Source organism: Euwallacea fornicatus, chromosome 10 (assembly GCF_040115645.1).
Source record: "Euwallacea fornicatus isolate EFF26 chromosome 10, ASM4011564v1, whole genome shotgun sequence".
Lineage (NCBI taxonomy): Eukaryota > Metazoa > Arthropoda > Insecta > Coleoptera > Curculionidae > Euwallacea > Euwallacea fornicatus.
The window spans coordinates 461,000-474,411 of NC_089550.1; the positions used below are offsets into that span (position 1 = coordinate 461,000).

Sequence of the window (13,412 nt, forward strand, 5' to 3'; positions counted from 1 at the left end):
CTGGTGTGCAGTCCCGTCACTCCGGCAGCTTCGACTTGCGCGTGTTGCCGGACGAAATAAGGGAAAAAATGGACGATCCACTTCAAAAGCGCGGAACATATTTACATTAATAATTTATCAAAGGAAGTCAAATCGGACCTAACATTTTCATCATGAATTTCTCGACTCTATCACTTAATACATTCGATTTGAATATTCTATTCGTGTTTACATGTCAGCGATATCAATAACTTCGTCCGCGTCGATAAATCATCCTGAGCTGTATCAAATTTCATATCAGGCTCTCGTGGAACAAATATAAATTTTTATTAATCGGCTTTTAATGTAAATAATGCGTAGCGCACACGATACATTAATTAAATGGTGACAATACCTGTAGGCCACACACAAAGACTAGTAGACGTCAGTGTATTTGGCGGTTCTATTACTATTCTATAGATACCCCAACATTATTCTATGGCTTAGTGTGAGCTGCATATTGTTGGAAATCCGGTAGTGGACAATGGGTTGTCTATTTAGTATCTCGTATTGAATAAAATAGGTTTGTGTTCGGCTGCAATAGGCACGTTTGATGTAGAATGGCGTATTCAAAGCGTTAAAGTGGCAGCGGCTCATAGCAGAAGATCAAATTATGAGCGTCGAATTATAATTTTGTCAAATACACAGAATCGGTCTACAACGGCCATTCGACCATTAAGGGTATCAATGGTGCGTTAATTTTTATGGCCCATCGCTCTCTGTTGAATAAGTAGGACGACGATACTTCGATTTCGCATGTGTATATTTGGTTGCCTACAACGGGACGATGCATTAAAGTCGAAAAATGGGGTAATGAAGTTGATAATCGATTATCGATTTTGCGCGTTGTACGAACGTGCCAATAGCAGGTTGAGGGAAATGGTACGTTAAACATCGAAAGGTTAGTCGATCTAAGGCGACGTTTTAGAGACTGAGCTCAGCGACTGACTAGCTCGTCCGACTGAGACCAATGATGCACCCTTAACATTCAAGTAACACTTGACGCAACTGAGACACACTGAAGTTCATCTCCTGACGATTTGAATTTCGAACGAACGGCCGTGGTTAACTCCAAATTCTACCAACTGCTCTAGAAGCGTACTTGCGCGTAAACCTCCTTAATAGCGTTCTTCACTAGGCCAAGACAACGCGAAAGCACCTGCAACCTTACGGTTTTTACCATCGAGCTAATAAATAATACCTTCGCACGGCCCAAGTGCGATCAGTAAAAAACGCCATAAAGGTGCGTATCCAGTAAAACGGCATGGACGAATATTTATACATTTCCACTTCAGGTTTTCTAAGATGTTTTTGCAGATCTCGGTGTGTTTCTTCTAGTTACCGCAATAAAAAGTAAAGGCTCCCTCGTGGCCCCAAAGTCGTAATTTATCGTTGCCGCGGTAGAGACGTTTAGGCGCAACGTCACTACTGCTTAAGTCTCTTTGACGGACACAGGCGCTCGCCATTAATAAAGCATCGAAATAAAGGCATGTGCTGAAGGGTTAAGGTAGTGATACGCCAAGTATGGAGATCGACTTTACATAAGAATTAATTTAGAAAGAAGGTGGCTTTGCAATGTCCGATGTTGAGGAGTTATTTAGCGTGCTGATTATATAGCATGACCTGCATTAAAGTGAGGAGAATATTAGCGGAACGCAGTACTGCAGAGGAAGTGCCGTCCCCAGGTACCATCCCCAGTTACCGAGGCTAATTTAAGATGTTTTGACGGTGTTCGGATGCACCGAGCAGCAGTCTCGAGGCAACCGGCATGTCTTTCGATTTGACTAGTTTTCTGTTTGAATTTCGGAGTTTTGGGGTGTTCGTCGAACGAAATTACGCAAAGGGCAGAAACAAAGCCGACTGAGGCGATTAATTGCTGAAAAGAATAAATTTATGTCCAAAAGATCTGCTCACCTTAAGGCTTTAAAATTACGTGTAACAATTTTGAATGTAGAAAGCTCATTTCAGCAATTCGCAATTTAGTCGAAGAAAGTACGAACTATCTAATTCTTCCACGCTACAGATACATTTCAGGTTTTTACTCCGTACCTTTTCCAATTTGTTCCCGTATTAGTTCCCTCGCGTACGTATCACGGTGATTTCTAATTAAGATTCAAAACGCTCCACGTGGAAAAAAAGTATCTCCTATCCGGCTATCATTTTCGTATTTACTGTTGCATGAACCGTTAAAAAAGCCTATAAATAGTGATTAAATTGAAAGAACAATTGAACTGACATCTGAATCTCCAACTGGATGAGTAGAAAAGGAAGAAATTGACGACGGAAAGAGGAGATTAAAAACGAAATTATATCCCATTGTATAGGGAACCGTTTTCATCGTTGGTGGCAGCCATTAAATATGTATAATGCATTAAAATGATTAGCTATCTCTACTGCCAACTTGCGTCCACCAGCCGGAATCCACATGCATTATGAACAACCTGCTTCCTTCCTCTAGCACAGCAATCAACTGTCAATTTTAATATAAAATCAGAAAGGGCGAGCGAGCTCGTAAATTATGACATTTTGACGTCGCAAAAATGGACAAAAGTGTTGCATAGGACATCTAGAACCAAGAGAAGAGCAAACCCCTATTTTATTACGGAACGGTATCGCGGAACGTCCAAGAACGACGCACTTACCTGATCGTATTCAAATTTTAAATTTTCCCTATTTACATCTATAATATTATCAGTGTTGTCGATCCTGAAAATGGGATTCGATGAGTTCCAATGTATCGTGTAGAAGTGTGCACTGGAGGGCGCTGCCGTTGCTGAAACGATGGCATGGAGGCCGGCTACTATGACCATCGTCCTAGAATAAAGTAAAACGTTTTAATGACCACAACTAAGTATTGACCTATTTGGGCGTGTCTAGGGATCTGGGGGCAAGTTAAATGTCGAGGTGCGCTCAGAACTTTGGCTCTAAAGAGTAGGAACAAGTTCCCAGAATTAACATAAACAAACACCTGAATTCGTAGACAGCTTTGCCTCCTTCCATTTAACGCCCCTGTACATTTTACTGTTCAAAACGAACAGTTTCGGTCTAAATTAGCCGTATTTATGCAGTATAACTTGCAGAATTTTCCATAACTCTCCACCGAACGTTCGAAAACTTCGTTTAGAGACATGCACAATTCGTATTTTTAAGTGAAATGTTCAAATGGATTGCTTACCTGAGGACGCTGGCGAAACTAAGACCTTGGGGCCAGAACCCCATATTGGGTTCGGACGATGGGGCAGATTCCACAGTGCCACCTGGCGGTGGCCGCTTCACGTGCAGCGGGCCCGGCCAGCCCTTACCGATGGCCTGAAACGACGAAAAGCACTTTAGATTCCGTTTTCAACGAACCAATGGTGATTGTTTTCTGGTAAATAACGTGGGGCATATTATCTCAAAATTTGGGTCGGTTAATTGTGAAAAAATGTCGTCGCGTTTAAGGTGCTTTGTGCAAATTGCGGACGCCTCTTCTAACAGGACAATTTCGATTGAAATGGAGAAAATTACTAGTGCCCTGCTTTAGATTTTGCGACATCTACGGACACAATCTTACTTGCAAAGTTGCCGAAGATCTGAAAAACCAGGCGTGAACCGTTGCACATAAGGCCGGTTAAAGAAATTAAGGTCTGAAGCCTTAGGCCAGGTTTTTCAAAGTCCTGGGAACTCTGCCAGCAAGATAATTCTGGTTTATTGTCCAGAAGCGATGGCCAAGAATGCGCGGTAACTCTATCTGTTTCCACTTCGTATTTAACGAGATCCTGGTAAAGATGCTATCGCCAATGCTACTTTACACTCCCGGAGATGCAACAATTAACTATCTTCCCAATGTGCACCTTGGCGTTTTAATCGTATTACATACAGTACGCGACAATAAAATAGCACACAGTGAAATTTATGTCAAAAGTCATTTGTAATGCATTTTATTTAATAATTTTTTGTTAACTTATGTAATACATAACAAAGGAGAATGATTGCTTTACAATTTTTATGGAAAAGAGGTGTTAATAACTAATACAATCAAAATCGTGAAAAGTTAACGCGACAAAATAATAGCACATTCTTCAAAAATAATTAATATTACAATTATTTAATTAACAAAACTTAATACATTTTTAAGCTAGTACTTTGTACTACTACCTTTATTTTTTATCATCTCTATAAGACGATCTGGTATTGATTTGAATAATTTTTTAATATATTTTCGAGGAATCTTATTCCATTCATAAATAATACAATTTTTTAAATCTTCTGCATTATTAAATTGTCTGCCATTTTTGTACACAGCTCTTGCAAGTTTACCCCAACAATTTTCGATTATATTCAAACCGGGTGATCTTGCTGGCCATTCCAAAATAGTAATATTATTCGTTTCAAAATACTCTTTAACGCACTTTGCGGTGTGTACAGCTGCGCTGTCTTGTTGGAAAATAATATTTTCTCCTGATATTTGTGTAGCATACTTTTTAAGTTGTGTATCAATTAATTTTATGTACTCACGACTATTTAACCGTCCTTTAATAAAGTTCAATTCAGTCTTTCCTCTATACCCGATACCAACCCAAATCATAAGGCTGCCTCCACCCATTTGCCGACGACTTAAATAAACTTTCTCCTTTCTCAAATCATGATAGTGATGATTCCACCCATCTGGTCCATCAAGATTTAATTTTTTTTCATCACTAAATATAACACATTTTAATTTTTTTATAGATTTCAGATGTTTTGTCGCAAACTGCAAACGAGCCTCTTTGTGCCTTGAAGATAGGGGTGGCTTCTTTTTAAGGTTTTGATGTTGTATGATTGAGGAATGTTGAAGTATACATTGTACGTTTCTGATATTAGTATTTATGCCCACTGAATCAGCTATTTCTCTGGCCGTAGCAAAAGAGTTTGATGCTGCTCTCAAAATAGCACGTTTCTCACGGTCTGTTAAAGCTGGTGGTCTGCCCTTACCTTTTTTTTGCCATAATTACTGGGATTTTTAATTAAATTATATATTACTTTGCAGCTTCTACCCACAATTTTGGCAATTCTTAATATGGAATATTTTTCTTTCCATAGGCATAGAATCTTAGCGATTTCACTCTCATTTAACTTTGTACCTCGCCCCATGACTTCGAAAATTGAATGGTATTTGTGTTTATTTATATTGCGTATGGGTTTCATCCCTCATAAAAAAAAGATTAAGCATAAATACTTCAAATTACTATTCGCTGAATCACCGCAGAGATAAATCAAACCAAAATGTGCTATTATTTTGTCGCGTTAACTTTTCACGATTTTGATTGTATTATTTATTAATACCTCATTTCCATAAAAATTGTAAAGCAATCATTCGCCTTTGTTATGTATTACATAAGTTAACAAAAAATTATTAAATAAAATGCATTACAAATGACTTTTGACATAAGTTTCACTGTGTGCTATTTTATTGTCGCGCACTGTACAACAATGTCAAGGTTGCCCCAAAGCAAATAATATAACATGAATAATAGTTATGGAATCGGTGCGCACTTGCGCCAAATAGTCTGTTCGTCAGTTTCATGAGGGGAAATCCTTAAGTTAGTCCATTTATGGCGGAAGACGACTATCAAAGCTGCCTGTCAGATTGGAAACCTGTAAGGGGAAAAAGTATCTTGTCCCCAACTCTATAAGAACGTGTTAATCGCTACTGCGCAACAAATGTTATCCAGAGTTCATTATTCACGCTCCATAGCATTTGTTTCTTAGTATACGCTCCATTTAGTAATAGATGCGAAATATCCCAAGCCCCCTCAAATATATCTCCCTCCGGAATGGGGCTAATAAAATTATGCATAACGGCCGCCTGAGTATTTAGTGGGCCCCAAATGGCAAGATTCGGTAGATCCTTATCGTGAATCCGCATGTGTGTAAAACGTCATTGACGGACCGTTCTAATGAGCGTCGCATATTGGCAGACTTGACACTTACGGCGAATGAATTAAAATTTCGCTTATTTGAGCGGTCTATTCATCGCCCTCTATTTTTCAGGTTTCAAACTGTCTACATCACGTTTGAAAGCCTCATTAATTAGGCCCTTTTGTTAACCGAACAATTTAAAATCACTATTGTAAAAACGTTCGCGAGCATTCACGCTCCTCTTACGCCAAAAAGTTTACTCTAATTCACCATTTAGGCGCATGCGTCACGTATCATTAACGGTTCCGAGAACTGGTTAACGTAATGACGTGACAACCTGACAGCAATCATGAAACGTCAAAATACTACGCGCCATGAATTCGAATTTGACGTTGCGATGCGATAGAGTACCAACAATGTTATTTTAGGGGATTTTTGATTCATTTGTGATAAATACGGACGTTCGTAGCTATAAAAAATACAGCGCTGTGCTCGCACAATATAATAAGCTCTCAGCGCTGAGCGTGACGGCCTGCATTGTAAGCTCGTCTAATAATATGGAATGTTGTTGTAGGTCAGGAGGATACCTTTATTCACTTTGACGTTTGACGCAGGAATGGGTGTTACTCAATGTCGAATGGGATGTCTGCAGGGAGAAGCCTTCCTGAGGAATATCTGGTCGGCAAACTTCAAACCAGCTAGGCGGGAAGATTAAAATTTTTCTTCTTGTCTTGTGACGTTGCGAAATTTTCAATTTTGGAAAGAAGGGCCGGCGAGGAGTAAATACGGCGACATTTCAATTCCGAAAGCTGAAATGTTTACAATTGCGGTATTTTCCTGTTTTTTCTTCGCAATATTGTTGGTGCATTTTTTTTTCAATTCCACGTACTTTACGGGACAATTAATAATCTCGACTTCTCCCATTCCTCGCCACGCTCGCGCGTTAAAGCGTTTTAACTATTAATCGCCATCATTAATACACCTGTTCATTAAATAACTATTAATATAGGCTCGTAAACGGAAGCGAGATATCTATCTTTTACTAATGCTTTCGTTTTATGTATTCATTTCTGCACTCTCTAGAGTACTCTTCGATGTCATCCGAGCGCACTGCATACGCCGAAAGCGCTACACTGAACTGTCACTCTAGTTCCCATGGCTTTTGAACTTTGAAGAAGCCTCTCGAGTACTTTTCGGTAACGCCATTCTTTCAGTTCCTAGGAGGAGACAATACGACCTTTTGGAGTTACCCGCCTAAGCAAAAAACGAAACTCTGCTACAACAATAAGCTGATATTGATACTCCCGCATAATTTGATATCCATCGCGCCCATGCGAATTAAACGGTTTGGACTGACCACAGTTTTTTGCCGTCCGACGTGTTTTTCACATCAACATCGTCGCGAACAAAGACGTTTATTATTGTATTTTTATTGCGATTGTCCCTGGAGCAGAGCGGACAATTCGCGGCTTGACGTTCTCGCTGGCACGTTCCCTTCAGCAGACGGGATAGGGCCAAGCGCACTGGACCGCCGCTTGTGGCCGTTTGGGACGAATTCGGGACACGTTGGATCGAAGAAGTTTCACGGCTCGAAGTGCGCTGGTGACTGCGGGTCAAAGTTTAATACCGAAGACTGAGTCCGGGCACAAGGCAAACCCTCGTGGCCTTCGGTCCAGCCATCGCCGCCATTTACCATCGGTGACACAGGCACGGCCGTAAAAACTCGCTACCATCTGCCGCATTATTATTATTATTATTATTGCTACTATTACGATTATTATTATTATTATTATTACATCGGGGTAGAGTAGATAACGCAGCTTGATGGTCTCGCTGGTAACTTCCTGCCCGCGGACGAGACGGGACGTTAACGTCAACTAATTAACGTGCCTCCCTCTAAACCGGGAGCTCAGATGTGTGGAGATGCCCATCTCCGACTTGAATTTCAGCACGAACATATTTAAAATTTACGGATCCTTTGTAGCCAGTAAAAATAGACACAATGGAACCGAATAATGTTCCTTCGTGTCAACTTAATAAATTTAGAGTCAAAACTGCACGTTTAGCCGCGGCATCAAAATAGAGTTATACGCCAGCAGAATTAACAAAAATAGAGACGATTTAGTTGACCGGAGCTCGCGGTGGGACAACGCACGCCGAAAACAAAACCAGGAGAACTGGAAAAACAAAGTGCAATAATTCTCTATTTCGCCAGTGGTAGACCGTTTTGGAATAGGCCCCCGGAGGGCAAATAAACCATCCCCCCTGGATGATTAATCGGCGTTATTAAACGCAAGCAAAACTAAACCGAAAAATCTCATCTGTTTTAAAATGATCGTCCTATTACCTTAATAGGACCAATGTAAAAACTATTTACAAAGACACATTAGCCGCTGACGAAGATTAATCGGCGTTTGTTTTGTTCTCATTTCTGCTTTTTAAAGGCTTTAAAATTGAGAGCCGGAGGTCTGCACTTAACGCCGAATATTTATCTCTTCGGAAATTAAGAGCGGATAAATATGATTTATTCCGAACGATTCGCGTGCTATATTTTTAGCCGAATGGTGCGCGGGGAACGTTTTATAAAACGAGAACCGAAAGTGGGCACCTATCCGGCGAAGAAATCGGCCATTCATCATGTTCCGAAGCCGTTTATGCCTTTTTTGGATTTTGTCATTCTTGCATCTATTATTTTAACCCGGTGTTAATGACGCTCGTTCGCTATGTTTCGCCCGCCATTACGTAGTAACTTGCGTCACTTAGGCGAACGCCTACGGTCCACGTAATGCACGCATTGCTCGTTTTGCTCCACATCTTCGAACGAAGACATTCTTTCTCACCGTACAAGCACGATTCTCCGGCAAAAATGCCTAACCCACCGAGCAGATGCGAAATACACACACGTACACACACACACACACACACACACAAACACACACGCACACACACGCACACACACGCACACACACACACGCACACACACGCACACACACAAACACACACGCACACACACGCACACACACGCACACACACGCACACACACGCACACACACACACGCACACACACGCACACACACGCACACACACACACGCACACACACGCACACACACGCACACACACGCACACACACGCACACACACACACACGCACACACACGCACACGCACGCACACACGCACGCACGCATTAGATGAAAATGGTCCCTTTCCGCGTGTTTCTCCGCCCCGCGCGAGACACCAAACGCGACGCGGCGCGTTCAACAGTGACAAATACGCGGGCAGTTTTAAAAAACTAAACGAAGCTCAGGACCGTAAAATAAAGGTATAGTGCGTAGATTAAAGCCGGCTGAATCGTTTAAAGGGCCTACGAGAACGGGAACTGAGCTGCGAGAAGGGCGGCCTGTCTAACGATTTTTTTTCCGGTGCGAGGCGAAAGTGGCGTCTAAAGCCGTCGGTGCCGCGATGGCCGGTTTGAGTCCGAAACGCAATTTATTGCTGAATTTGCCGAAGTAATTTGATACTCTATTGCGATAATAATTAGCGCGAGCATTCGGGATCTTAAGAATTCCCGAGCCGGCGGAGGTACGGTCGAAGGACGGCGGCGACGCCGAACCAAAAAACGACGAGGGGAGAGACGTCGTCGTCGGCTTGTCGTGGAAAAAATTTGAATAGCTGAGACGACGACGGAACCAGCTTGAAACCCCTCACTGAGGCGAGCGATTGGGACTTTTCTGAGACCGAAGTGCAACGTTATCTGATGCCACCGGTGCTCGGTGCCGGTGCCGTGAGTCGACTCGTTCAATTAGAAGCGACTACAGATCTCCAGCGGTACGTTCGGGTCGGTGAACGAGAAGCTACACAGGTTATTGTCGCCAGCGATCCAAAGTTAGCTCGGATTATTAATTAAAGTTATTTTTCTATAACTACACACCAACTATCGAACCGTGAAAACAAAAAGAAAGTAATGAACGTCCCGATAAGTTGAAATTTATTTTAATTGGAAAGTTGTGTTGACTTCTTGAAGTATCTTGAACAAGTCTCAAGGTGAACCTACGGGCAGGGGATTGTCTCAACTACGGCACACCGCAAACTTTGGGAAAATAACTCTCTCTGAATGAAGGTCGAGCGCCGGTGTCTCGAAGCCTTCGCTTTTTGAAGTCGCAAGGGACGCGGTACTTTGGACAAATCGGTAAGTAAAAGATACGTCCCTAGAGGGTGGTTGCTACCGACTGCCGCGGACATCGAGGAAATAGTGAATTGCACTGATTTGAGAGTCGCACCGGTGTCTTCTTGTTGGGCGAATTCAAACTGGCGATTATCGAAACGAGGCAACAGCGCTGCGACGATCGACGGTACTCATGGAACAGCAAAAGAGGGCCCCTCAAGTTAACCTCCTCACCGTGGGACGTGAAGAGGACGGCGAGCCGGCCAGAACTGAGCGAAGCTTCCATGAGAACGTGTCTCGAGCGACACACAATCGAGCACTGCTGGAGCACCCTGTGACGATTGAGAAAGTGTTGGCCTCCACTGACAAAGAGAGACGGGGGAGCGCAATAAACTGAGTGCTGCATGATCATTTCGTTGGCAACGATGATTTGTCGACCTTCCAGAAAATGCAAATCTAATGGACTGAAAGATGGTTTTCATGAAAATAGCATTATAAGTTTATTGAGAAAGCACTGTAGACACACAATGGAGACCAACAACCGGTTGGCATCAATAACCTAAACTTCATTAATCTTAAGCTTCTTCTATTGGAACCCCTACAAAAACTTGGCACCTATATATGGAAACAAATCCATTCACCACACAATTTATAGAGGATGTCAGGTGATCTATTCTCACCTCGAATATGCGCAAAATAGGTGGAGCTTGGCTTCATACAGGAAGTAACTAAAATGCTTAACAAATTGTTGGCATAAGAAAACTGCCATTCCTATGGCGCATCGCTTATGATGGCATTATTTCATTTCTCGGCCAATCTGACAAAGATTTATACTTCGATGGTTTTTTTCCCCTGGAATAAGTATATAAAACTATTTAAGAGCCATATTTCATTGAACGTGTAATGTAACTCGGCATTACGGCACTTGACAAAACGTTAAAGGCATCACCGAGAGAAAGAAATATGGCGGTAATAAATTCCGTGGGACACAATGAAGATGGTGGCAGACGTTTCGTTTACTGCAAATACTTAATTTGAGTATGTGAGCAAATGTGCCATTCAAGACCTTTTAGGACGTCATTAAAAATCAGCGGGACACCGGAGGTGAGCAGTACAGACCTAAAAAGTTATACGTCTGGAGCGTCTCTATTTATGACGCGAGGTATGTTATTAAGACATCAAGGCATGAATGCCCTGCGGCGAAGGCCTTGAAATATCGCCTTACGGGAAAAATCACTTTAAGGAACAGAGAGTGGTGGATTTATCCATTTACCGGTACATTTAATCAGCCCTATCAAATAAAACGCCACTTGTCTCCAGACATGCGGCACGATATTTCATTGGGAGTTGACAAATCGGGCAACTACGCCGAACCAAATGTATTTTCTCCAAATGACCCTGTAAACATGGAAGTTTTTCGAGAGGTTTCCTGCACTGCATCGCAAGAGAAATTGAGCGTGTCCAGGCAATCCAGGCAAAAAATGACTCGACTGACTTCAGAGTCAGAGCGGAAATCACTCTCTAGGATCCGGTTTTGAGGGCGGTCCCGTGGCGGTTTTTCAAGCCGTACGAGTGAATGATCTATATTGCAAAAACTATTAAGGGGGAGTGTTAATAATTTAGTTTCTGTTAAGAGGGACTAATGCTTTTCCCTGGTAATTTACGCAAGAATTATCCAGCCACGAGGGCTGAAGGGCAAGCTCTGAAGTTTTTTGAGTAATTAAACCAATAATGGATTCTTTGGGAGATTGATTGTATTTTTATTGTAAGTCTGACCTACTTCTGTTGAAAGCACACAGAGAATTATCATTCTCAGTTGAAGGATTATTGGTAGTTTTTTTGCTTCGAATCGGCGCAGGGTTTTCAGTCATCTTAAGATAACGTGCGAGACAGACGATTTTTACTCCACACTTCGCTCTTCCATAGTCTACAAGCCTTGATCTTGGCTTTAGACGTCTTCTATGTCCGTCCAAATCAACCTCTGTCGGGCTGTCTTGATTAATCCCTTTGTTCGCGACGTCGGACACTATCTCTCTTCATCTATTCTGCAGTATTAACTTGGCCGTCATTGATTTTCGTTGTGATAGGTCTCGTATCTGTCTACCTAACGTAACTCGCCTTCAGGATTCCTCTTTTGAGGCAGGTCCAGTTAAGCCGGTAAGCACAGAATGTGGCCTTTTCTCGCCGAGGGTGAGAAAACGACGCTTTGCATGCCCGAAGGAAACGAAACGATGTGTCCAATAACAAGTGCGAAAATCGATGTTTTATTAGAGCGCTCACTGCTACGTTCCGGATAAATTCTTGAGAATTGTGGATTGGAGGCACTGCATGTTTGCCATCGAGACGATGAGGTTTAGTGGCGGGTATTCTAATGGAGGGATTCTGACTGGCACGTTAATCGACGCCGTGAAGAGGAAAACAGCTTTACGGGAAGCCACTGATGCGAGGTGTTAATCGAACTAAATTCCAGACGTGCAACTGCCTTTCGAAGGCCGTTATGGTACACAAGTTGGAGAACCAGGAAATGTTAGTCCCGATCTTAAGAACAGAGCTGTCGTTTGATTCGATTTTGGGTAACGGGAAAAGCGTTTTTTGCTCACTCGGTGTAGGGTGTTCTTCGAAATGATCTGAGCAGAATTGAACCAAGAAAAAAAGGTACGTTTTGCCTTGGCGATAATTTGAAAAAGTGTTCAACAATTTTGATGAATCGCCGAGCAACTGCGATGTGATCAGATCGGATTGTGCGGTTCCGTGGTGAAAGTGGAATTTCTGGAAATCTGAGAGAGTCATCCGAAAGCCCCGACATTTTTTTTTTTTTAATTGAGCTTCTCCCCGCAGCTCAAAAAAAAACAAAAGAAAGAAAGTTCGTCTTGAAAGAAAAGGCATCGCGGGGAAAATCGTTAAAATTGGCACTGCTTCCCTCACCACCCGGCGAGACGGAATCGCCAGTGGGGTCATGCCGAAACAAACCGTTCTACCTTTGAACCGGACAAATTAGCCCTAATATTCTTCTTCCTTATCGTAAATATTTCAATTCGGTGGAAACGAGGCTTTCTTCATCGAAACCGAGGCTTTAGATAGCTTAGACACGAGACAATACACCATTAGGGCCCCTATATTCTACAGTAATTGGTGACAATCTCATCGCGGCTATAATGCATTGTAGGCCGTGTAAAACGAGCTGAGAATTGATTCCTGGTCCGAACTAAGCGAGAAGCTCACCGAAAATGATGAGAACGGAGATGAAAACACATGCTTCATTTATTTGGTATAATTAGGGCAGTCTCCGACCGAAGCGAGAGGCTTTGGAGTTTGTAAAATAAGAAGAAAGAAAATGAAGAGGGCAACCC

General features: G+C 42.3%; 1 protein-coding gene across 5 annotated transcripts in view; it reads right to left on the reverse strand.

The window, feature by feature from the left end:
• The window catches only part of Ephrin (ephrin), a 321,509-nt gene that overhangs the window by 19,838 nt on the left and 288,259 nt on the right, over positions 1 to 13,412 (reverse strand). For all 5 annotated transcript variants that reach the window (XM_066286415.1, XM_066286413.1, XM_066286411.1 and 2 more), the window contains 2 exons: positions 3,194 to 3,327; positions 2,661 to 2,832 (listed from right to left, as the gene is read on the reverse strand). In XM_066286415.1, the coding sequence (XP_066142512.1) occupies positions 2,661 to 2,832; positions 3,194 to 3,237 (216 nt within the window). In that variant the 5' untranslated portion in view covers positions 3,238 to 3,327. The remainder of the gene's footprint in view (positions 1 to 2,660; positions 2,833 to 3,193; positions 3,328 to 13,412) is intronic.